The sequence below is a fragment of the Mesoplodon densirostris genome, chromosome 5, assembly GCF_025265405.1.
Source record: "Mesoplodon densirostris isolate mMesDen1 chromosome 5, mMesDen1 primary haplotype, whole genome shotgun sequence".
NCBI lineage: Eukaryota > Metazoa > Chordata > Mammalia > Artiodactyla > Ziphiidae > Mesoplodon > Mesoplodon densirostris.
Genome location: NC_082665.1, coordinates 150,067,354 through 150,095,337, shown reverse-complemented (window position 1 = coordinate 150,095,337; position 27,984 = coordinate 150,067,354). Strand labels below are relative to the sequence as shown.

General features: G+C 36.4%; 1 protein-coding gene across 2 annotated transcripts in view; it reads right to left on the bottom strand.

The window, feature by feature from the left end:
* The window catches only part of STAG1 (STAG1 cohesin complex component), a 436,282-nt gene that overhangs the window by 135,528 nt on the left and 272,770 nt on the right, over positions 1-27,984 (bottom strand). For both annotated transcript variants that reach the window (XM_060099648.1, XM_060099649.1), the window contains 2 exons: positions 20,744-20,895; positions 18,353-18,426 (listed from right to left, as the gene is read on the bottom strand). In XM_060099648.1, coding sequence (XP_059955631.1) covers positions 18,353-18,426; positions 20,744-20,895 — 226 coding nt within the window. The remainder of the gene's footprint in view (positions 1-18,352; positions 18,427-20,743; positions 20,896-27,984) is intronic.

The window sequence follows — 27,984 nt, the reverse complement described above, 5'->3', positions numbered from 1 at the left end:
ATAACTCAAAATACAAAAACAATGTTTTTATTTGTCTGGAAATAGATTCAAAATGTTGAGAAGCATTTACTCATAAAAAGCTGATGAAATTTGGGCCAAAAACAGCAAAAATCTATGACATTATTGAATGGACATAACCCCTTCAAACACCCTAAAACTCAGAGCAGCAGGTGTAGTGGAGGTAGCAGGACTGGGAATGCCCATGAAAACCACGGTTTTGAGCTGAGGAAGCTGACTTGATTGGTACCAACATGCTAAATACCAACACCCAGGGAAGATTTCAATAAAAGAGCAAACTATGTAACAAATGAATGGGGAAATAGCAGAGTTCTGCTAGCCTAAAGCTACAGTCCAGGAGAGATAAATTCCTCAGATTAAGTCCAAGTAAATTATTCAAAAACAAAATCCCCAACAATACAACAAACTTCAGGGGAAAAAGAAATCAGAACCCAAATTTGCTAAGTTATATTTTGTAAAATGCACAGTTTTTAACAGAAGATTATATGATGTACAAAGAAAAAGGGAAGTAATACCTATACTTGGAAACTGAAACAGTCTAAAGAAACTGTCTCTGAGTGGGCCCAGCTGTTAAATTTAGCAATGATTTTAAAGCAGATCCAATAAATATAATCAGATTATATTGAAAGATGCTATATTCAAAGAACTAGATGAGAACATGACAAGGCCTCAACCAACAGTGGATTATGATAAAGAAACAGCAAGTATAAAAATAGGACCAACTGAAAAGTACAATAACAGAAATAAAAAACTCACCATATGGTTTCAGCAGCATATTTGAGTTGACAGAAAAAAAACACTGAACCTGAAGACAGGTAAACAGAAATTACACAAAGAAAAGAGATGAAAAACACTGAGGAAGGAAAAACGAGAGAGAGAGAGAGAGAGAGAGAGAGAGAGAGAGAGAGAGAGCACGTGAGAGCATGCACATGCATGTAAGCTCCAAAAGCCTAGGAAACAATATCATGTATACCAGTATATGTGTGAAAGCAGTCCAAACAAAGAGAAATGGGTAAAAAATATTTGAAGAATCAATGGATAAAAGCTTATGAAATTTGATGAAAAACATGACTCTACAGATCCAAGAAGGTCAACAAAATCTTAGTAGGATAAACACAAAGAGGTCCATATCTAAACACAGAGGCACACTGTGGAAAGCCAGAGAAAAATGGGGAAAAAAAGAAGAAAAGAAAAGAAAAGCTACAAAAAAAGTGACTCACAAATGTACATGGGAACAGCAAGATTAACAACTAATTTTTTACTCAGAGACAATGAAGTCCAGTAGGTGGTAGAAAGGCACTAAAAGTGTTAAAGGAAAATAAAACTGTCCACCAAGAATTCTATATCTAGCAAAACTATCTTTCAAATATGGAAGATGAAATAATGACATTTCCAGATAAACAAAGACTGCTAGGACACTTGCCTTATAAGAAACTGTAAAGAAAGTCCTTCAAACTGAAAGGAAATAACTCTATACAATAACTCAAATTCATAGAAGAAAATGAAGAATGCTAGAAATGTTAACAACAGGGTAAAAAGAGAAGATAGCATGAATGCTTCTTTGTTTAATTTCATTGAAAATCTTAAGATTGTATATACTGATAATAGTTAAAATGGTAATGTTGGGATAATACCAAATAGAGATAAAAGATATTTGACAATAATAGTATAAAGGAAGAACAAGAAAATGGGGCTATACTGGAGCAAAGATGCTACATTTATGTGAAATTAGTCATGCTAATGGGATGTAGTTTCTGTAGCAACCATAAAGAAAAGAACAGAGATTGTTCAATGGATAAAAACACAAGATCCAACTCTAGGCTGTCTATAAGAGATATATTTCATATTCAAAGACACAAACAGTGGAAGGATGATAAAAGATACATCATACAAAAAGTAACCATAAAAGAACCAGGCTCCCTGACTTCAGACTATACTACAAAGCTACAGTAATCAAGACAGTATGGTACTGGCACAAAAACAGAAAGATAGATCAATGGAACAGGATAGAAAGCCCAGAGATAAACCCATGGACATATGGTCACCTTATCTTTGATAAAGGAGGCAGGAATGTACAGTGGAGAAAGGACAGTCTCTTCAATAAGTGGTGCTGGGAAAACTGGACAGGGACATGTAAAAGTATGAGATTAGATCACTCCCTAACACCATACACAAAAATTAGCTCAAAATGGATTAAAGACCTAAATGTAAGGCCAGACACTATCAAACTCCTAGAGGAAAACATAGGCAGAACACTCTATGACATAAATCACAGCAAGATCCTTTTTTTTTTTTTTTTTTTTTTTGCGGTATGCGGGCCTCTCACTGTTGTGGCCTCCCCCGCTGCGGAGCACAGGCTCCGGACGCGCAGGCTCCGGACGCGCAGGCTCAGTGGCCATGGCTCACGGGCCCAGCCGCTCCGCGGCACATGGGATCCTCCCAGACCGGGGCACGAACCCGTATCCCCTGCATCGGCAGGCGGACTCTCAACCACTTGCGCCACCAGGGAGGCCCCAAGATCCTTTTTGACCCACCTCCTAGAGAAATGGAAATAAAGACAAAAGTAAACACATGGGACCTAATGAAACTTCAAAGCTTTTGCACAGCAAAGGAAACCATAAACAAGACCAAAAGACAACCCTCAGAATGGGAGAAAATATTTGCAAATGAAGCAACTGACAAAGGATTAATCTCCAAAATTTATAAGCAGCTCATGCAGCTCAATAGCAAAAAAACAAACAACCCAATCCAAAAATGGGCAGAAGACCTAAATAGACATTTCTCCACAGAAGATATACAGACAGCCAACAAACACATGAAAGGATGCTCAACATCTTTACTCATTAGAGAAATGCAAATCAAAACTACAATGAGATATCACCTCACACCAGTCAGAATGGCCATCATCAAAAAATCTAGAAACAATAAATGCTGGAGAGGGTGTGGAAAAAAGGGAACACTCTTGCACTGCTGGTGGGAATGTGAATTGGTACAGCCACTATGGGGAACGGTATGGAGGTTCCTTAAAAAACTACAAATAGAACTACCATATGACCCAGCAATCCCACTACTGGGCATATACCCTGAGAAAACCATAATTCAAAAAGAGACATGTACCAAAATGTTCATAGCAGCCCTATTTACAATAGCCCGGAGATGGAAACAACCTAAGTGTCCATCATCGGATGAATGGATAAAGAAGATGTGGCACATATATACAATGGAATATTACTCAGCCATAAAAAGAAATGAAATTGAGCTATTTGTAATGAGGTGGATGGACCTAGAGTCTGTCATACAGAGTGAAGTAAGTCAGAAAGAGAAAGACAAATACTGTATGCTGACACATATATATGGAATTTAAGAAAAAAATGTCATCAAGAACATAGGGGTAAGACAGGAATAAAGACACAGACCTACTAGAGCATGGACTTGAGGATATGGGGAGGGGGAAGGGTAAGCTGTGACAAAGTGAAAGAGCGGCATGGACATATATACACTACCAAACGTAAGGTAGATAGCTAGTGGGAAGCAGCCGCATAGCACAGGGAGATCAGCTCGGTTCTTTGTGACCGCCTGGAGGGGTGGGATAGGGAGGGTGGGAGGGAGACGCAAAAGGGAGGGGATATGGGAACATATGTATATGTATAACTGATTAAATTTGTAAAATAAAATTAAAAAAAAAAAAAAAAAAAGATACATCATACAAAAAGTAACCATAAAAGAACCAGAGGGCTTCCCTGGTGGCGCAGTGGTTGAGAGTCCGCCTGCCGATGCAGGGGATACGGGTTCGTGCCCCGGTCTGGGAGGATCCCACGTGCCGCGGAGAGGCTGGGCCCGTGAGCCATGGCCGCTGGGCCTGTGCGTCCGGAGCCTGTGCTCCGCAATCGGGGAGGCCACAACAGTGAGAGGCCCGCGTACAGAAAAAAAAAAAAAAAAGAACCAGAGATATATTATTATCAGGCAAAGAAGTCTTTGAGACAAAAAAAAAAAGTCATACTAAAAAAGGACGTTTCATAATGATAAAAAGGTTTATAGGAAGATGTAACAAAACAGCAGAATATATCCTTTTTATATGCACATGTAGTATTTTTTTTTGGATAATCCAACTGATTAAGAAAAACAAGGCCCATAAAGTATAAAATGATTCAAATATCAATACCTGAAAGTGTGTTTACTAACAACAATGCAATTAAACTAGAAATTAAGAAGAGAAATTAATTTGGAAAACCTCCAAATATTTCAAAATTAAACAAGAAAACTTAACAACCCATGAGTTGAAGAAGAAATCACACATAAAATAAGGAAATTTTTAGTTCTGAATAAAATTTAAAATACAACATATTTGTTGTATAAAAAGTCATGGTATGTCACTAAAGCGGTACTTTGAGGGAAATTTATAGCTTAGCATGCCAGATAAGAAAGGAAGAAAGCTATACAAATCAACAATCTACATTAGGAAACTAAAAGAAGACAAGTAAATTAAAACTAAAGCAATCACATGGAAGGAAATATTAAGGTTGAAGCAAAAATCAATGAAATAAAAAAATACATAAATAAAGTCGATGAAAGCAAAAGTTTATTCTTTGAAAAGATCAATATAACTGATAAACCTTTAGCTAGGCTGACTGACCAACACAAAAGAGAGAAGATACAAATTACAAAATCAAGAATGAGTAAGGAGACATCCTACAGAAATAAAAATGATTATAAAGAAATATCATAAATAACATTATACAATCAAATGTGCACTATGCATGAAATAAAGTATTGTCTGAAAGAGACAAATTACCATAAAGAATCAACAAGGAATAGAAAATTTGGATAGATCTATAATAAGAAGTTTAATTAGTAAATGAAAGTCTTCACACAAAGGAAAACCTAGGCTTAAAGGACTTCCATGGTGAATTCTATCAAATTAATAAAACAAGACAAAACCAAAAAAAAAAAAACAATCTTCCATAAACTCTTTTAGAAAATAGAGCAGGAGGGAACATTTTCCAGTTCTCTGAGGCTAGTAAGCATATTAATACCCCTTATGAAAGTAGACACAAAAATCCCTAACAAAATATTAGCAAACTAAATCCAGTAGCATAGAAAAAACATTATATACCATGACCATGTGGAATTTTCCCAGATTGCAAGATTGGTCTAATATCTGAAAATGAATGAATATAATACCTTATATCAATTAAAAAAAGCCTGTATTTTTATCTCAACTGAAGCAGAAAAAATGAAATCAAACAATCAATCGCAATAAAAACACCTAACAAAACCAGGTTAGAAGGGAATCTCCTCATCCTACTAAAGGGTATCAACAAAAAAAAACTTACATTATACTTAATTTTTTTTTTTTTTTTTTTTTGCAGTATGCGGGCCTCTCACTGTTGTGGCCTCCCCCGTTGCGGAGCACAGGCTCCGGACGCGCAGGCTCAGCGGCCATGGCTCACGGGCCCAGCCGCTCCGCAGCATATGGGATCCTCCCAGACCGGGGCACGAACCCGTATCCCCTGCATCGGCAGGCGGACTCTCAACCACTTGCGCCACCAGGGAGGCCCTATACTTAATTTTAAAGACTAATTATTTTCCCATTAAGATCAGGAATAAAAGTAAAGCTGTCCTCTCTCACCACTTTTACTCAGTACTGTACTGGAGATTCTATTCAGTACAATAGGCCAATAAAAAAAAATTAAAAGTGCCTTTGTTCACAAATGGCATAATCCTTTATGTAGAAAATTCTAAAGAAGCTACAAAAACAAAACCCCCAAACTACAGAACTAATGAAAGTATTTTATAATTTTGCAGTAATAAAATAATTATATTTTACATATTAATAAGGAAGAGTCTACAACAAAAATTAAGGACACAATTCCCATTATAACAAAATAAAAATGAAAACAAAAATAAATTTAACCAAAGTAGTATAAGATGTACACTGAAATAATAAAAATTGCTAAGAGAAACTAAAGAATATCTAAATAATGGAGATACAACCTATATTTACAGAATGGAAAATTCAATATAATGAGGAAGGAAATTCTCTCCAAATTGGTATACTGATTCATTATATTCTCTATCAAAATTCCAGCAAGATTTTGTGTAAAAATTGACAATCTGATTATAGAATTTATATAGAAATGTAAAGGATCTATAATAGCCATAACAATTTTGAAAAACAAAGTAAAAGGACATAACACTACCTAATTTTAAAAACTTACTCTAAAAGAAAAATACTGTACGCTCTCACTTATATGTAGACTCTAAAAAAGCTAAACTAATAGAGAGTAGAAATGTGGTCACCAGATGCTGGGGTGGGGGAAACTGGGGAGATGTTGGTCAAAGAGTACAAACTTCTATTTATAAGATAAATAAGTTCTAGGGACCTAATGTACACCATGGTGACTACAGTTAACAATACTGTAGTACACAGTTGAAAGTTGCTAAGGGAGTAATTCTTAAATGTTATCACCACCTAAATTAAAAAAGGTAATTACTTGAGATGATGGAGGTATTAACTAACCTTATTGTGATAATCATTTCACAATATATTATGTTTCAAAGGATCTTGTTGTACACCTTAAACATACATATGTTATATGTCAATTACATCTCAACAAAGCTTTTAAAAAACACCTTAAAAGTACTGTAATCAATACAGCTGGTAAGTGTTTACGGACAAATTAGGAAATCCAGAAATAAAACTTTGCATTCATGGTCATTTGATTCCCAAGAAAAGTGCCAAAGGAATTCAGCTGAAGAGCAGCCTTTCATCAATAGTGCTTGTAAAAATGAATATCTATATGCAAAAAGTGTCCTTATATCGCACCATAAACAAAAATTAACTTTAAAAAAATCATTCATATAAATTAACTTAAATGATTAAATGAATAAACTTCTAGAATAAAACATAGAAGAACAGTTTGGGTTAGGAAAAATGTTCACAGATATGACATCAAAAGCATGACCATAGAAGAAAAATTGATAAATTACCACATTCAAATTGAAAACTTTTGTTCTTCAAAAGGTATCATTAAGAAAATGAAAAGAAAGCCACAGGCTGGGGAAAAATATGAAAATCATTTATGTGATAATGCACCTGTATCAAGAATACAAAAAGTACTTCTATAAAATCCCTCTTGATAATTGTTAGAATAAAAAGACAGACAATCAGTACGGATAGAAAAGACTTCAACAATAACCATCAACCAAGTTTGACCTAATTGACATAAAAACAAAACCATGATACATACTCTTTTCCCATGCAAATAAAAAATTTATCAAGATAGAACATACTGTGGGCCATAAAACAAATATCAATAAACTTAAAAGCATTTAGTCACATAAAGTATGTTCTCTGACTAGAATGAACTTAAGTTAGGAGACAATAACAGAAAGTTTTGAGATATTTGCAAATACATACCAAACTTCTAAATAATCCATGACCCAAAGAAACAAGTCCAGATGGAAATTAGAAAGTATTCTGAACTAAATGAAAATGGGAACACAACATATCCAAATTTAGGGGATACAGCTATAGCACGGCTAAGAAAGAAATTTATAGGAGTAAAAATTAAAAGAGGAAAAAAAAGTAAGGCCTTATATCAGTGATCTCCATTTCCCCCCTGAGAAACTAAAGGGCAGAGGAAGGAAACCCAAAGAAAGCAGAAGAAGGAAAATAATAAGGAAAAGAACAGTAATCAAGTGAAACAGAAAACAGAAAAATAGAAGTACAATTAACCAAAATCTCATTTTCTAAGAAAATATAAATATAATTGATTAGCTCTAGACAGACTGATATGTGAGAGATGAAACCACCAATACTATGAACAACTTTATGCTGATATTTCTTGAATATACTTCAACAACTTAGATGAATCTATCACTTTTTTTAAGACAAAGTGAACAGTCTTATATCTACTAAAGAAATTTAATTTGTAGTTTTAAACATCCTTACAAAGAAAACTCTAGAACCCAATGGTTTAACTCCTATCAGAGGAAGAAATAATACCAGTTTTATTCAACTGTTCCAGAAAATTAAAAAGGAGAGAATACATCACAACTCATTCTACAAAGCCAGCATCACATTGGTACCAAAAGCAGTCAGAGACACTCAGTAAAATAAAAGTTATAGATATATATCCCTCTTAAACACAGATACAAAAATTCCTAGGGAAATTTCAGCAAATGATATCCAAGAAGATAAAAAAAGAATAATAGAGAGAGGAGTGGCCAAGATGAAGGAGTAGAAAGATGCTAAACTCACCTCCTCTCACGAGCACACCAAAATCACAATAATTTTCAGAACAATCATCAATCGTTGTAAGATGTAACTTACATCACTGAAGATTGTAACGTACCAGAAAAGATTTTGTACAACAAAAGACATAAAGAAGGAACCACAACAAGACCAGCAGGAGGGGCAGACTCGCAATATAATCAAATCCCATACCCGGGTGGGCAACCCACATACCAGAGAAAAATGGTATTGTAAAGGTCCTCTCACAAGAGTGAGAGTTATGAGCCCTACATCAGGCTGTCTAGGTTGGGGGTCCATTACTGGGAAGAGAAGCCCCCAGAGCACTTGGCTTTGAAGACCAGGAGGGTTTGATTACAGGAGGTCCACAGACTGGGGAAAATAAAGACTTCACTCTTAAAGGGTGCATACAAAATCTCACGTGCACTGGGGCAAAGGGTAAAAGCAGTAATTTGATAGGAGCCTGGGCCAGACCTACCTGCTGGTCTTGGAGGGTCTCCTGTGGAGGTGGGGGGGCAGCTGTGGCTCACCCTGGGGACATAGACACTGGTGATAGGCATCTCAGGGAGTATTCATTTGCATGAATGCTTGGGGAGGCTAACGTCTGGCTTCGGGCATCAGCACAGGAGCTGGCTCCATCCAATAGCCTATAGGCTCCAGTGCTGGGATGCCTCAGGCCAAAAACCGAACTGGATGGGGACACATCCCCAGATATCACCAGACAGGATTCCTAAGACTTCCTGAGCCAACATCCACCTAAAGACAGGCCTCTAGACAAGGCCCTGGCCATCAGAGGGCCAAAACCCAGCTCTACCTCTCCCACTAGGAAGCCTGCACAAGCCTCCAGACCAGTCTCACCCACCAGGGGGCAGACACCAGAAACAAGAAAACTACAGTCACGCAGCTTGCAGACTGAATTTGGAAATGCAGGCCAGACAGTACCTTGGGACCAGCTAGGCCCTGGTCCTTGGATTACAAGAGAGGAGTGCACTGCTGGGAAGCATAGGATGTAACCTACAGAGGGGCACTTCTACAAGGTCGAGACATCACTGAAGACATCAAACAGGAAATCAAAAATTACCCAGAGACAAATGAAAACAAAAACACAACGATCCAAAACTTAAGGGACACAGGAAAAGCAGTTCTAAGAGGGAAGTCTGTAGTGATACAAACTTACCTCAGGAAACAAGAACAATCTCAAGAGAAATGTAACCAACTTACCACACATATAAAAATACAAAAGCAATTCAGACAAAATGACGTGACAGAGTAATATGTTTCAGATGAAGGAACAAGACAAAACTACAGAATAACAACTAAGTGACGTGGAGTCAGGCAATCTACCTGAGAAAGAGTTCAGAGTAATGATTGTAAAGATGATAAAAGGTACTGGGACGAGAATGGATGCATGGAGCGAGAAATTAGGAGTTTTTAACAAAGAATTAGAAAATATAAAGAAGAACCAAACAGAATTGAATAATACAATAACTGAAATGAAAAACATAATAGAAGGAATAAACAGCAGACTAAATGAGGCAGAAGAATGTATCAGTGAGCTGGAAGACAGAGTAGTGAAAATCACGGCCACAGAATAGAAAAAAGAAAAAAGAATGAAAAGAAATGAGGAAGTTTAAGAGAACTCAAGCATGCTAATATTCACATTATAGGGTCCCAGAAGGAAAAGAGAAAGAAAGAGCCTGAGAAAATATTTGAAGAGATAATAGCTGGAAACCTCCCTAACCCAGGAAAGAAAACAGTCACCCCAGTCCAGGAAGTAGAGCGTCCCATACAGGATTAACCTACAGAGGAACACACCTAGACACATTGTACTCCATGAACAAAAGTTAAAGATAAAGAGAGTGTATTAAAAGCAACAAGGGAAAAGCAACAAATTAAATACAAGGGAACTACAATAAGGCTACCAGCTGATTTTCCAGCAGAAACTATGCAGGCCAGAAGGGAGGGACACAATATTACTTGAAGTCATAAAAGAGAAAAACCTATAACCAAGAATACTCTACCAGCAAGGCTCTTGTTTAAACCTGATGGACAAATCAAAAGCTTTACAGACATGCAAATGCTAAAAGAAGTTAGCACCACCGAACTAGCTTTACAACAAATGCTAAAGGAACTACGCTGAAAAAAAAGGCCACAAGTAGAAACAAGAAAAGGACAAAATTGAAAAGCTCACTGGTAAAGGGAAACATATAATAGAAGTAGGAAATCATCCATATACAAAGCTGGTAGGGAGGTTAACAGACAAAAGTAATAAAATCATTTGTATCCAAAAAAAACCAACAGTTAAGGGATACATAAAAAAATTAGATATAAAATGTAAGATCAAAAACAGCTATTGTGACGGGGAGGGGAGTACAAATGCAGGGTATCTAAAATGCATTTGAAATTAAGATATCAACAACTTAAAACAAAAACATATATACAGACTGCTATATAAAAACCTCATGGTAACCACAAACCAAAACATGTAATAGATATACACACAAAAAAGAAAAAGGAATCCAAACATAACACTAAAGACAGTCATCAAGTCACAAGGGAAGAGAACAAAAAAAGAAAGGAGAAAAAAAAGACCTACAAAAACAAATTCAAAACAATTAACAAAATGGCAATAAGAACATACACATTGATAATTACCTTAAATGTAAATGGATTAAACGCTCTAACCAAAAGACACAGACTGGCTGAATGGATGCAAAAAACAGGACCCATATGTATGCTGCCTTCAAAGAGACTGACTTCAGATCTAGAGACACATACAGACTGAAAGTAAGGGGATGGAAAAAGTTATTCCACACAAATGGAAATCAGAAGAAAGGTGGAGTACCAATACTCATATCAGACAAAATAGACTTTAAAATAAAGACTGTAACAAGATATGAAGAGGGACACTACATGATGATCAAAGGATTAATCCAAGAAGAAGATATAACAATTGTAAATATATATGCACCCAACACTGGAGCACCTAAATATATAAGGCAAATGATAACAGATGCAAAAGGAGAAACTGACTGTAACAAAATAATATTTGGGGACTTTAACACCCGACTTACACCAAACGACAGATCATCCAGATAGAAAATCAATCAAGAAACACAGGCCTTAAATGACACCTCAGATGGACTTAAATGATATTCAGAGAACATTCCATCTGAAAGCAGCAGAATACACATTCTTTTCAAGTGTACATGGAACATACTCCAGGACAGATCACATGCTGGGTCACAAAGCAAGCTTTGGTAACTTTAAGAAAACTGACATCAGATCAAGCATCATTTCTGACCACAACACTATGAGGCTAGAAACCAACTTCAAGAAAAAAAGTGTAAAAAACACAAACATGTGGAGGCTGAACAATATCCTACAGAACAACCAATGGTTCACTGAAGACATCAAACAGGAAATCAAAAATTACCCAGAGACAAATGAAAACGAAAACACAACGATCCAAAACTTATGGGACACAGGAAAAGCAGTTCCAAGAGGGAAGTTTATAGCAATACAAACTTACCTCAGGAAACAAGAGCAATCTCAAATAGACAACCTAAATTTACACCTAAAGCAACTAGAGGAAGAAAAAAAACAAAACCCAAAGTTAGTAGAAGGAAAGAAATCATAAAGATTAGAGTAGAAATAAATGAAATAGAAATGAAGAAGACAACAGACAAGATCAATGAAACTAAAAGCTGGTTCTCTTAAAATATAAACAAAATTGATAAACCTTTAGCCAGACTCATCAAGAAAAAAAAGAGAGGGCCCAAATCAACAAAATTAGAAATTAAAAAGAAGTGACAACTGACACGAAAAAAATACACAGAACCGTAAGAGACTACTACAATCAACTCTATGCCAGAAAAATGGATAACCTAGAAGAAAGGGACAAATTCTTAGAAAGGTACAATCTCCCAAGCCTGAACCAGGAATAGAAAATAGGAACAGACCAATTACAAACACTGAAATGAATCTGTGATTAAAAAACTCCCATCAAACAAAAGTCCAGGCCAGAAAGCTTCACAGGCGAATTCTATCAAATATTTAGAGAGGAGTTAACACCTATCCTTCTGAAACTATTTCAAAAAAATGCAGAGAAGGAACACTTCCAAGCTCATTCTATGAAGCTACATCATACATCACCCTGATACCAAAAACAGACAAAAATATCACACAAAAAGAAAATTACAGGCCAATATCACTGATGAACATAGATGCAAAAATCCTCAACAAAATACTAGCAATCTGAATCCAACAATACATTAAAAAGATCATACACCATGATCAAGCGGGATTTATCCCAGAGATGCAAGGATTTTTCAATATCCTCAAATCAATCAATGTGAGACACCATATTAACAAACTGAAGAATAAAAACTATATGATAATCTCAATAGATGCAGAAAAGCTTTTGATAAAATTCAACATCTATTTATGATAAAAACTCTTTAGAAGGTGGGCACAGAGGCAACACACCTCTACATAATAAAGGCCATGTATGACAAACAGACAGCTAACATCATACTCAATGGTGAAAAACTGAAAGCATTTCCTCGAAGTTCAAAAAGAAGACAAGAATGCCACTCTTGGCACTTTTATTCAACATAGCTTTAGAAGTCCTAGCCAAGGTAATCAGAGAAGAAAAGGAAATAAAAGTAATCCAAATTGGAAAAGAAGATGTAAAACTGTAACTGTTTGCACATGACATGATGCTATACATAGAAAATCGTAAAGATGTTACCAGAAAACCATTAGTCCTCATCGATGAATTTGAAAGTTCCTGGATACAAAACATACAGAAATCTGTTGCACTTCTATACACTAACAACAAAACATCAGCAAGAGAAATTGAAGAAGCAATCCCGTTTATTATCGCATCAAAAAGAATAAAATACCTAAGAATAAACCTACAAAAGGAGGCAAAAGCCCTGTACTCTGAAAACTATAAGACACTGGCAAAAAGAAATGGAAGACAACACAGATGGAAAGATATACCGTGTTCTGGGATTGGAAGAATATTTTTTTAATTAAAAAAATTTTTTAATTTATCTTTTAGAAATTGAAGTATAGTTTATTTACAATGTTGTGTTAGTTTCAGGTGTACAGCACAATAATTCAGCTATACACACACACACACACACACATACACATATATGCATTTTTTTCAGATTCTTTACCCTTGTAAGTTATTATAAAATATTGAGTATAGGCCCCTGGGCTATGCAATAGGTCCTCATTGGTTATCTATTTTATATATAGTAGTGTTTATATGTTAATCCCAACCTCCTAATTCCTCTCTCCCTCTGTCCCCCTTTGGCAACCATAAGTTTGTTTTCTATGTCTGTGGGTCTACTTGTTTTATAATTAACTTCATTTGTATCTTCCATTTATCTGTCAATGGACATTTAGGCTGCTTCCATGTCTTGGCTATTGTAAATAGTGCTGCTATGAATACTGGGGTGTATGTATCTCTTTAAATTATAGTTTCCTCTGAATATACGCCCAGGAGTGGGATTCCAGGATCATATGGTAACTTTATGTTTAGTTTTTTAAGGAACCTCCATGGTGTTCTCCATAGTGGCGGAACCAATTTACATTCTCACCAACAGTGTAGGAGGGTTCCTTTTTCTCCACACCCTCTCCAGCATTTATTATTTGCAGACATTTTGATGATGGCCATTCTGACTGGAGTGTGGTGATACCTCATTGTAGTTTTGATTTGCATTTCTCTAATAATTATGATGTTGAGCATCTTTTCTTGTGCCTGTTGCCATCAGTATGTCTTCTTTGGAAAAACGTCTAGGTAGGTCTTCTGCCCAGTTTTTTGATTGTTTTTTTTTTTTGTTTGTTTGTTTTATTGAGCTGTATGACCTGTTTGAATATTTTGGAAATTAATCCCTTGGTGGTGCACTGTTTGTAAATATATTCTCCCATTCCGTAAGTTGTCTTTTCATTTTGTTTATTATTTCCTTTGCTGTGCAAAAGCTTTTAAGTTTAATTAGGCCCCATTTAAAAAGTATTTGTTTTTATTTCCATGATTCTAGGAGACAGATCTAAAATAATCTTGCTGCGAATTATGTCAAAGAGTGTTCCGCCTATGTTTTCCTCCTGGAGCTTTATAGTAACTGGTCTTACATTAGGTCTTTAATCCATTTGAGTTTAGCTTTGTATATGGTGTTAGAGAACGGTCTAATTTCATTCTTTTACATGTAGCTGTCCAGTTTATCCAGCACCACTTCATTTTTTTTAATGATTCACTTTTTTATATAAATTTATTGTTTATTCATTTGGTTGCACCAGGTCTTAGTCACAGTTCGTGGGCTCCTTAGTTGTGGCATGCAAACTCTTAGTTTCGGCATGCATGTGGGATCTAGCTCCCTGACCAGGGATCAAACCTGGGCCCCCTGCATTGGGAGCATGGAGTCTTAACCACTGCGCCACCAGGGAAGCCCCCGGCACCACTTCTTGAAGGGACTGTCTTTTCTTCATTGTATATTCTTGCATCCTTTGTTGTAGATTAATTGACTATAGGTGCATGTGTTTATTTCTGGGCTTTCGATCCTGTTCCACTGATCTTTATTTCTGTTTCTGTGCAATACCATACTATTTTGACAACTGTAGCTTTGTAGTATAGTTTGAAATCAGGGAGCCTTATTCCTCCAGGTCCGTTTTTCTTTCTCAGGATTGCTTTGCCTATTTGGGGTCTTTTGTGTTTCCATACAAATTAAACTTTTTTTTGTTCCAGTTCTGTGAGAAATGCCATTGGTAATTTGATAGGGATTGCCCTGAATCTGTAGATTGTCTTGTGTAGTAGAGTCATTTTAACAATATTGGAAGAATCAATAAAAAAAGAAAGATATAAATGAAGTTACTTACAAAACAGAAGTAGAGTGACCGACACAGAAAACAAAGTCTTGGTTACCAAAAGGGATGGGCAGGGAGAAGATAAATTAGGAGGATGGGATTAACATATACACATTACTGTGTATAAAGTGTAATAGATAACCAAGAAGGACCTAATGTATAGCACAGGGAAGTATACTCAATATTTTGTAATAACCTACAAGGGTAAAGAATCTGAAAAAAATTGATAAACATTCATATACAGTAAGTCCCCTACATACGGACCTTTAAGTTGACAACTTTCAAAGACGTGAACGTGTGTTCGCATGTCTAATCATGTAAGTTAGTTCACGTCTGGTGTACACTGTGATGTGTGTGCATCCTCTTCAAGTGGTTGTGCTTTTGTGTACTTTACTGTACAGTAATGTATATAGTAGTAGAGTATCTTTACTTCAAGCCCAGGATGTCCGGAAGCAAGTGTAAAAGCAGCAGTGATGTAGCTGGTACTGCTAAGAGGCACCAAGAATTGGAGGTCCAGGGCTTCCCTGGTGGCACAGTGGTTGACAGTCTGCCTGCCAATGCAGGGGACACGGGTTCGTACCCCGGTCCGGGAAGATCCCACATGCCACAGAGCGGCTAGGCCCGTGAGCCATGGCCGCTGAGCCTGCACGTCCGGAGCCTGTGCTCCACAATGGGAGAGGCCACAACAGTGAGAGGCCCGCGTACCACAAAAAAAAAAAAAAAAAAAAAGGAATTGGAGGTCCAGAGCAAAGACAAAGAGAGAGACAAGAGGAAGAACAAGTAACTGAAGAGATTTACGATGCAGGAAATGGCAAGGGGATTTTCTTTAGTTGAGGAGGCGCTGTTAGTTTTTGAGGCACAGAACCCGAATGTGGAACAGTACACAAAGGTCACAGCAGCCATTCAGGATGCAATCCAGTGCTTCTGTGTCATTTATGACGAGAAAAAAAGAGCTACTACCCAGACATCACCGGATCATTTTTTCTAGAGGGTAGACAGAACTGAATCCAGCAAGGAACCAGAACCTGTACCATCAGTGTCGGGCGTGAGTGAAACTGCAGCTTGCCCTCCATCTCCTGTGGCTGACGATCCTTCAGCTCTACCATCCTCCACCTCCTCTCCCTCCTCCAGTCAGTAACGCTTCTTCCCTGTTCACTTGATGCCAGCCTCTGTATGCCAGCTGTTGTACTGGACTACTGTACTTTTCAAGGTACTGTACTGCAAGATGAAAAATGTCTTATTGTTTGCGTGTGTTTGATTTTTATGAATTATTTGCGTGAAAAGTATTATATACCTATTGCAGTACAGTACTGTACTGCATAACCAATTGTGTTAGCTGGGTACCTAGGCTAACTTTGTTGGACTTAACAAGTTGGACTTAGGAACACACTCTCGGAACGGAACTCATTTGTATGTAGGGGACTTACTGTATATATCTATATATCTATACATATATCTGTATCTATCTATCTGTATCTATCTATATATATATCTGAATCACTTTGCTCTATATTCGAAACTAACAGGACATTGTAAATCATCTACATTTCAAAAAAAATGACTTTATAGCAATAAAAAGATATAAATGAAGAAAAATAATATATCATGATTATGTGTATGGGTTTTATTCCAAGAAGTTCAGGTTGAGTTAATGTTTAATAAATCAACCAATTTAATTCACCACATTAACACTCTTAAAAAAGAAAAACTACATAATGATCTCAAAAGATGGAGAGAAGTATTTGACAAAATTCAATATCCATTCCTAACAAAGTCTCAGAAAACTAGGGATAGGAAACTTCCTCAACCAGATAAAGTTAATCTACAAAAAACTTACAATTAAGTCTTAAGGATGAAGGCCTTTCATTTTATTAGTGAAAGAAGCCAGACCAAGACACGAACAAAAATCAGGAGTACAAAGTGTACATTCCATTTCTATAAAATTCTAGAAAATGTAACCAAATCAGTTAGGAAGGAGATCATTGATTGCTTAAGGATGGGTAAAGGGGAGAGTGGCAGCAAAGGAGGAATTACAAAGTGGTAGGAGAAAACTTCTGAGGATAATGGATATATTCATTATCTTGCCTGTGGTAGTTTTACAGGTAGGGGTGTGTTTGTTGTGTGTGTGTGTATGAAAAGTCATCAAATCATGCACTTAAATGTGCTGTTTATTTTATGGTAATTATATGTCTATAAAGCTGTAATTTTAAAAAAAGACTGCAAGGCAGGTATACGGAAATTTTTGCTTTTTTGAAAATAAATTTGTCGATAATTCATTACATGCATGGTTTATGTAAGAAAGAGGATGTGATACTCCATTCAGAGAATTCATACTCAAAGTAAAAGCCTTGGTTCTATTTCAAAAGAGTTTTACATTTTCAGTTAAAATAAAATGTTTTAAGGTAAATTATCGAAGTTACCAATTTTTCTTTTTAAAAAAATAATTTCCCTGTTTTAACTAACTTTTAAAACTAACTGACCAATTAAAGTCTTAAATGTGTCTAAAAACAGTGCATCTATTATCTGTGTCTATCTGCCTAAACATATCAAATCAAATTAATAGAAGGCAACAAGCGTATGTATATGATTCATTAATTCTCCATGAAATACGCTCATGTAGTATTTTAATAGGTCACACGTTTCACAGAAAGACAACTTGCAATGGAGCATGACAAAAATACTTCAGAAATACTTTGATCCTATTTTCTTGTGTATAGTTGAAGGTAAAGACGAGTGATGTTATAAAGATGCTGCATTATCTGCAGAGGTGCCCTCTACCGTACTCATTTCTCCCATCTTCACCAACACATTTTTAAAACACTGTTGGTTAATTTGATCATATAACAAGATGAGTACAAAAGGGCAGGAAGTAGGGAATTTAATTTTTTCAAATATGAAGACAATCAAATCTTATTAGGGCCACATTAACTTAATGATATCTTATTAATATTACATCAGTACAAATCCAAGTACACAGGATGTCTCTAACAGTACGTGTTCTCAATCTGGAAGAGTGGCAATGATGGTGGTGGTACAATTTTGACCACAGTTAATAGTACATTTATTTAGCTTTTATACCCAAAGCTGTTTTCCGGCTAACAAAACAAATAATTAGAAAGTTTATATTCTTATTGCCTAGGACTACAAAGAAGCAATAAATTATTTAAGTTAAAGATGTTCTAAATGATTTTTAAAATCCCTTACCGGTATCTATGAACAAATATACCCTTAAAAATAGAGTTCATCATATTTTCGATTTCATCCTGATTTTCTTGTAGCTGAAATGAAAAATAAATATAAATTAAAATATTGATAATTATATTTGCAATAAAGAGTTCCAATTGTTTTTAATTCCTGATTATTCTCATTCTGGGTAATTTTCAATCTTTCTTCTCATGTATTGTGCAACAGATGTCTGAAATTACCAGTATTCTTTCATTATTTCTATAGCTTTTCTACATTGGCTTAAAACCGCTTTCTGTCTCTCTCAACATGTATTACACAATGACTAAAAAGGAGTGGTGTGGCTAAGTGTGACCAGATTACTACCACAAAATATCATCTGCTTTGGGAATAGGCCTCAATTTCTTTACCTCTCCTGTCCAAACCAGGTCCCCTGCTTGGTTTTACATTTCTTGGTAACAGATCATCCTCGATTATCATATTTGCCACTGTGTAAGAAAGTTCCTATTCCACCTAAAGTATCCAAATATTACTCTGCATCTGATTAGCACCAAACTGAGCACTGGTCAAATTCCCAATATAGGAGGAACAGCAGAAGATATCAAGGACACTAGCCATTAGTGGTGAAATGCAGCAACAAAATAAAATACTATAGAAAAGAGATAAATAAATTTCAGGCAATACTACACATCAGAGTTAAAGTTTGAGTTTACTACTCAAAAGGAACAAAAGCACTGATACAAAATCACATTCAAATTTTGAGTTTACTACTCAAAAGGAACAAAAGCACTGATACAAAATCACATTCAAGATGATGGTTTTTATTTTAATTTGTTCTGCAGTGAAACATTTGCTTTTACTGCATATACAAATGTGACAATAAAATTCCTTCAGACTTTCTCTTTTGCTATATGTTTTGTTTGGGGTTTTACTGAAATAACTTTGGGAATACCTTTATAGTAAATCATTCAAATACTGAAACTTACTATAAGTTCTACTTTTGCTGCATTTATTATATAAAAAATTAAATAATTTATAAGAGATAGTTTGGTTAGCAGTTCTTACTAAAGTACAGTTCCAAAACTTACTTACAATTATTTCTAGTATAGAATGTGCTATGAGTTGTACTGTGTTCCTCAAAACTTCATATGCTGAAGTCTTAACTCCCAGAACCTCAAACCTTATTTGGAAATAGGGTTATAGCAGATGTAATTAGTTAAGATGAGTTCATACTGGAGTAGGATGGGCCCCAAATCAAATATGACTGTCTCCTTTTTATAACGGAGAAATTTAGAGACACACACACAGTGAGAAGGCCATGTGAAGATTAAGAGTTATCTGCCAGTTCTAGCTTATACAACTGTGAGACAATAAATTTCTGTTCTAAAGAAAAACCAGGGACTTCCCTGGGGGTGCAGTGGTTAAGAATCCGCCTGCCAATGCAGGGGACACGGACTCGAGCCCTGGTCTGGGAAGATCCCACATGCTGTGGAGCAACTAAGCCCATGTGCCACAACTACTAAAGCCGGTGCACCTAGAGCACATGCTCCACAACAAGAAAAGCCACTGCAATGAGAAGCCCCCGCTCTCCACAACTAGATAAAGCCCGTGTGCAGCAATGAAGACCCAACGCAGCCAAAAATAAATAAAATTTAAAAAAAATAATAATAATAAAAAAAGAAAAATCAGTTTGTGGTATATGCTACAGCAGTCCTAGCACTCCAATACAGCACAGACCATAATTTAATCATAAATTTGTTGCTTCCTGCTGCCTGTTATAACCCATTATTTGTTGACAGCAATATATTTATAGCACTGAGATATTATTCTTTTTTTCAAGTTAAAATACAGACTAACACTGTACATCTAAAATTTTATTTCTGATTGGATGAATAAAAATGTTGCCTACTAAAAATCCAGTTTAAAATCTCTTTCAACACATTTATATGAAAATTTCACTTATAATTTCATTTATATGAAAATTTCATTTATATGAAAATTGGAACCAATCTTATTATTCACAGAAATGTCTCATACATCTACTAATATCTAGTCTTTGGCTTTCTCCTGCAATGCATCTTTGCTGGCCCCTAGTTCTGATGTTAGTATTTACTGTGCTTCCTGGGCCCATAGCTTGATAATCTTTTTGAGTTATCTAATTCCCAGACCACCTTCTTTCTAAAGTATGGTTGTTCTGTTTCTCTTCTGCCCTCAGACAGCACTCAGATAATCAATCACTGGCTGGAAGCAAATTCCAGTTTCATTTGAAAACTTTGAGATCAAATAATCAAACTTAAAAAAAAAACAACTTTTAAAAATACACACAAACCTTTTTAGAGAGAATAAAAACACATATGATATATTTACTACACATTTACAGAATATAAGAATCACAGTTACTGTGAACCTTACCTCTTTGCGTTTTTGAAGTAGTAACTCCAACCTTTCATTGGCTCTCTTCCCAATCATTTTATTTCTTTCAGCTTCATACTGTCTCTGTGTATTATCCTGATGAATACTGAGGTTTAAGGCAACATTCACCAGAGCAGTCATGAGCTTCATGGCTATGAAATAAAGTAAGATTATAGTATTCACCTGTGAATCAGAATTTCATCCATAAGATTACAAATTTATAACAGAAGTGGATGATGGAAGGAAACCAGTCAACTTCTATGTTTTACAATCTAGGCATAATTTAAATAAGAAAGATGAAAAATTATTTTATAGAAATAAACTCACCATTTTAGTCTGTGACAATTTTCTCTGCCTCAGTGTCCCTATAAGCTTGGCTCATTAACATTCCCACTTAAAAACAGACTCATCCTGGGAGTTCCCTGGTGGTCCAGTGATTAAGACTTGGTGCTTTCACTTCCGTGGCCCTGGGTTCAACCCCAGGTCGGGGAACTAAGATCCCAAAAGCTGCTCAGTTTGGCCAAAAAAACTCCAAAAAACCCAAAACGGACCCATCCTAATTATCAGCAGCAAGGATTTATGTAGTCTTTTCAACAACCCCTTTCCCTCACCTTCAAACATACACAACCTAAGTAAGAGCATACTAACCAAACCTCTTAGACCTTTCTTCTGGCCACCAATGCTATGTATACAATTGCTTCCTTAATACCTTTACTTAGATGCGTCAAAGGTGTCTCATTTGCTTACAATCAATTCATGACTTTTACTCCCAAAGATGGTCCTTTCTCTGTGTTCCTCACCTCAATGAATGGCATAACCTCTGATCCCTGAAAAATAGACTGAACCTACCAAAGTCATTAAATTCATTAAAAATATATTCTGTGAATTTCTGATCTGTTTCCCCAGTCACAGTGTTAATATATTTTTAAACACTCACTTGTATTTGTAAATCTAATTAAATATTATCAAACTTCTCTTTCAAGTCCTCTGAGCAACAGGTATGGCACAAACCTTAACCTTTTGTCTATTCATATTAACTTTCATCATTGAGATGATAACAGTGTAGGGAATTCTGGTAAAGGAATAAAAGAGTTTGTGATGGTAAAATGATCTCCATTTTTTTTCACTTAGTTTATTTATCTGCAAATACCAATGTTCAGTTATTAATGAGTGTTTTGGAAGAACCAATCTAAACATCTGCAAACATATACATAACTAAAGATGAGCATGCATTTCTTTTAAAACTTCTAAAATTTCCCTTTAATTACATATATAAGCATGTATACATAATAGTGTAACTATATCTATCTATCTATCTATACATACATACACACACACACACACACACACATACACACACACACACACTTCGTTATTCGGAAACTCTATCTACATTTTGGTCAAATCCATGTTACTAGCGATTGCTACTGCCCTCAAACCAAAATACAAGACAAAAATCCTAAAAATAAAATGTATTTAAGTTAGTGAGTAGTTAGAAATGCATTTAAATGAAAATGTTTCCCTTTTCCTGAGATACAGCATCTAAATATAATAAATTGAGAAATCTTCTTGTGTTTTGAAATATAGGCTAGTGATTTTACAACATTTTACACATTGTCAGTAGAATACCTCTGAAGGTTAAAAGTACTCTTAAAATTAATCTGTATAAAAAAGAATAGCTCAAAGGCGGAAGGGATCTGGTACATTCAAATTGCCCAAGTCAGGGATAACAGAAAACAGTTTAACAGAGCTTGTCCTAAGCATACAAAGTCATACCCAAATGGACCTTAATTCAGTTTATACTTCTAGATCTCTAAAATAAAATGACTTGAAGATCAAGGAGTTGGAAAGCATTAAAAATTAACACCAACCCTGGCTGGAATTCACCAGCAGAAGCTGAAATACAAATTTTCTTGAACTTAATCGTTTTCTGTCTTCAGCTATATATCTCCTTGGGAACCCAGATCCCAAACTCCAACTGTCATTGTGTAATGACCCTCCTCCCATCCTAGGTATATATAAACAACAAAATATATCAACATACTAAAACAAAAAAAAATGTAAAATGATCAATACATTTTCAGAAACATATTAGATACGATAGAGCAGTATTTACTGAGATGTTTATGGACCTGTAAAATTTAAACTTCACTGAAATTTTCACTTTAAATACTAACATATAAGCAAATAAACAGCTATAGAGGAAAGACTTCTAACTAAACTATATAGATACAACATGGGGATTGTGATAGGGATTATTGAGTCCACTGAAAAAAGACTCATTCCTGCATAGAGTGAGCACTAATTAAGTTTTACTGGTATTACTAACAGAATTTTATAAATTTTATAAATCCAGTAATTCAGCCTGGTTTCTGGGATGTGGGCTTTTTTTTTTTTTTTTTTTTTTTTTTGCGGTACGCGGGCCTCTCACCGTTGTGGCCCCTCCCGTCGCGGAGCACAGGCTCCGGACACGCAGGCCCAGTGGCCATGGCTCACGGGCCCAGCCGCTCCGCGGCATGTGGGATCTTCCCGGACCGGGGCATGAACCCGTGTCCCCTGCATAGGCAGGCAGACTTTCAACCACTGCGCCACCAGGGAAGCCCCGGGATGTGGGCTTTGAAGTGCCTTCTCTTTGTCTACCAAGGAGAATACTTAATTTAGCCTTCACATTTTAACTGTTGGCTACAGAATGGCAAACTTGTTCTACTGCTGTGCTACTAAGAATGTGTTCTGCAAATATGTGTTGACCACAAATGGCCTGTTACCAGTTCATTAAAAGTATAAATTTGGAAGTAAGTTTTTAGAAATTTTTATAACAATCTGACAGAATAATCTTATGTCTACTGAACCTAGTAAAAAAATGACACTAAGATCATAATTAAAAAACTATTCTTTCACCACAGAGAGTTCAAAAACCACTTATTTAATTTAGTGCTTCCCCATTCAGTTACCAATCCGTAAGTACTGAGCATTGTTTTGTGTACTAGAAGCACAAAAGTGAATGAGACCGAGTATCTGCTTCCATGATTTTTATCTTCTAGTGAGGAGAAAATAATATATCAATAGATAATATACAAATGAAAAAGTATATCAGTTAAAGAAAAAATATATGGTTAAAAAAAGTAAAGTACGGTAAAAAGGACAGAGAGCAAACGGGGTGGCTGGGCCTCTCTGAAGAGCTCATATTTAAGCATGCGTGAGGCAATGAGCATGATTATATGACAGAAAGGGTCCCAAGGAGAGGGAATAAAAAGTGCAAAGGTTATGAGGTAAATTATTATGAGAGAGGACTCATAAAAGAGCAAGGTACTTAGTGTGGCTGAAGCACAGAAATAGGCAGAAGCGGGAGACAAGGTTGAGGAGGAAATCAAAAGGCCAGGTTGTAAGAGTTTTAACTAGGATCTAGTTAGGACTCAAGAATTAAATCTAAATGAGATAAGATCCACTGGAAATTTGGGTGTGGGTGAGAAATAGTCTGATTTATACTTTTAAATGCTATGTGAACAGATTATAGAAGAGTAAAAGTGGAAGAAGGGAGACCAAATAGAACACTGAAAGAGAACTGAACATATTTTGCCAAAAGCTTACAATAATGAATCTCGAGTTTTTGGCCTTGAGCAACTCAGTAAAGCAATGCCAGCTTGGATTGAAGTGGTAGCAGTAGGTGGAGAGAAAGTTAGATCTGAAATATATTTTCAAGGTAGAGCTAAAAGAATATGATAATATAGGAAATGAGAGAAATAGGAAAGGCAAGGGTAATTAGAATGTCTTGTGCATATTAGTTATCTAAGTGGAGATGCTTAATAGATATACATCATCATAAAAATATTGGTTTTTAGAGCCATTAAACTGGATAGCATATCGATTCAATGAACAACTATTCAGCCACTAGGAAAAAATGAGGCATGATTTATATGCTGTAAAGAAAAGTCTGCCAATAAACTTCTTGGTGGAAAAAAAAGGCAAGATGCCTGTCACTGTGTATATTATATCATTTACGCATGAAAAAAGAATGCATTATTTATTATTATGGGCCAGTCACTCGTCTAAGCTCTTTACACACACTTATTCATTTATACCTCACAACTCTATCAAGTTAAGTATTATAATTATTTCTTTTATACGTAAGAGAAAACTGAGGTACAGATTGGCTAAGAGACTTGGCAATTACACAGCCAATAATGGCAGAGATAGAATTTGATTACAGCCGTCATGCTCCATAGTCTAAGTTCTTAACCACTACACCATACTGCCTCTCACTGAATATGTATGTGCTATCATATTCATAAAATCTTTGGAAAGATATATAAGAAACAGGCAACTTTGGTTGCATTCAGAGAAGGGAATTTGATGGCTGAGAGCCATGGGTAGAACACTGACATTTCACCATATAACATTTTTAAGTCTGGAATTTTAAATCGTATGACAGCATTACTCTCTCACCATCATTTTTTTAATTAATTAATTTTTTATACAGCAGGTTCTTATTAGTTATCTATTTTATAAATATTAGTGTATATATGTCAATCACAATCTCCTAATTCATCCCACTGCCCCCCCCACTTCCCCCCCCACCTGGTGTCCATCTGTTTGTTCTCTACATCTGTGTCTCTATTTCTGCCTTGCAAACCGGTTCATCTGTACCATTTTTCTAGATTCCACATACATGCGTTAATATATGATATTTGTTTTGCTCTTTCTGACTTACTTCACTCTGTATGACAGTCTCTAGATCCATCCACATCTCTACAAATGACCCAATTTCGTTCATTTTTATGGCTGAGTAATATTCCATTGTATATATGTACCACAACTTCTTTATCTATTCGTCTGTTGATGGGCATTTAGGTTGCTTCCATGACCTGGCTATTGTAAATAGTGCTGCAATGAACACTGGGGTGCATATGTCTTTTTGAATTATGGTTTTCTCTGGGTATATGCCCAGTAGTGGGATTGCTAGGTCATATGGTAATTCTATTCTTAGTTTTTTAAGGAACCTCCATACTGTTCTCCATAGTGGCTGTATCAATTTACATTCCCACCAACAGTACAAGAGGGTTCCCTTTTCTCCACACCCTCTCCAGCATTTGTTGTTTACAGATTTTCTGACGATGCCCATTCTAACTGGTGTGAGGTGATACCTCATTGTAGTTTTGATGTGCATTTCTCTAATAATTAGTGATGTTGAGCAGCTTTTCATGTGCCTCTTGGCCATGTGTATGTCTTCTTTGGAGAGATGTCTGTTTAGGTCTTCAGCCCATTTTTTGATTGGGTTGTTTTTTCTGGCAGTGTTGGATCTTCCTTGTTGCACGGGGGGTTTCTCTAGTTGTGGCGCATGGGCATCTTATTGCAGTGGCTTCTCTTGTTGCAGAGCACGGGCTCTAGGCGTGCAGGCTTCAGTAGTTGTGGCATGCGGGCTCAGTAGTTGTGACTCGCAGGCTCGGTAGTTGTGGCACACGGGCTTAGTTGCTCAAAGGCATGTGGGATCTTCCCAGACCAGGGCTTGAACCTGTGTTCACTGCATTGGCGGGTGGATTCTTAAACACTGCGCCACCCAGGAAGTCCCAGGTTGTCTGTTTTTTAATACTGAGCTGCATGAGCTGTTTATATATTTTGGAGATTAATCCTTTGTCTGTTGATTCGTTTGCAAATATTTTCTCCCATTCTGAGGGCTATCTTTTCGTTTTGTTTATAGTTGCCTTTGCCGTGCAAAGGCTTTCAAGTTTCACTAGGTCCCATTTGTTTATTTGTGTTTTTATTTCCATTACTCTAGGAGGTGGGTCAAAAAAGGTCTTGCTGTCATTTCACCACCATTATTATTTTATTTTTTATCTTTTTTTGCGGTATGCGGGCCTCTCACTGTTGTGGCCTCTCCCGTTGCGGAGCACAGGCTCCAGACGCACAGGCTCAGTGGCCATGGCTCACGGGCCCAGCCGCTCTGCGGCATGTGGGATCTTCCCAGACCGGGGCTCAAACCTGCGTCCCCTGCATCGGCAGGCAGACTCTCAACCACTGCGCCACCAGGGAAGCCCACCACCATTATTTTTTAATAGAAATAATAAAAACATAGAATTGGCTTTTACTTTATTCACTGAGGAGTGAATAAAGATAGAAAAGATAAAAAGGTCTTTAGATTGAGTCTGAGATAATTCAATATTTACAGTTTAGCTTTCTACAATCCACCAAAACAGTGCTTTAAGAAGGAAGAAGTAGTTATATCTTTCAAGAAAGATGACAGTGGAGCTGCCCAGTGCTTTTTGACACTAAGAAGGTAACTGCTGACCTCAACAAGAGCAAAGGCAGTGAACAGGTAGATAGAAACCTGACTGGAGTGGGTTTAAAGAGAATAAGAAGAGAGTGAGTAGAGACAGTAAATAGAAATAATTCTTTGAGATTTGCTATAAAGAAAAGGAGAAAAACAGGACTGTAGCTAAGGAGCATGTGGAAACAAGGGAGGGAGTGATGGTCAGTCTTATGTGTCAACTTGGCTAGGCTACGGTATCCAGTTATTTAATCAAGCACTAATTCAGGTGTTACTGTGAAGGTATTTTGTAGATAAGATTAACATCTGTAAGTAAAGGAGACTACCTTCAAAAATGTGGTGGCCTCATCCAATCAGCTGAATGCCTTAAGAGCAAAAACCGAGGTTTCCTAGAAAAGCAATTTCTGCCTCAAGACTGTACAACTCCTGCCTAAGTTTCTAGCCTGCTGGCCCACCCTACAGATTTAAAAATTGCCAGCTCGCAAATTGTGTGAGCCATTCACTAAAATAAATCTTTCTCTCCCCAAATATATATATCTTTGTGTGTGTATGTTTGTATGCAAATAAGAAAGCAAGTAACTAAGTATATCTCCCGATGGGTCTGTGTTTCTGAAGGACCCTAACTGATACAGAGTGTTTCTAAAAGATAAAGGCTGTTATAGCATATTAATATAATGATAAAGGGGATGGGGAAACTGAAGCAGGACAGAGAGAAAAAACACCCTGAAGAGTAAAGTTTTTGAGGCGGTGAACAGGAACTGGATCCACTGCACAAGGGCAAGGACTAACCTTATATAGATAGTACTGTAATAAGAGAAAAAGCAGAGTATATGTGTTCTGGTGCACCTAGATAAGTAGGTTTAATCACTGAAGGATTCTCTTCTGTCTCTACAAAGCTAGCAAGATAATCAGCTAATTGTGAAGAAAAGAGGATAGCAGATGCTACAGGTTTGAGGAGAAGGTGTGAAATAATCTTATA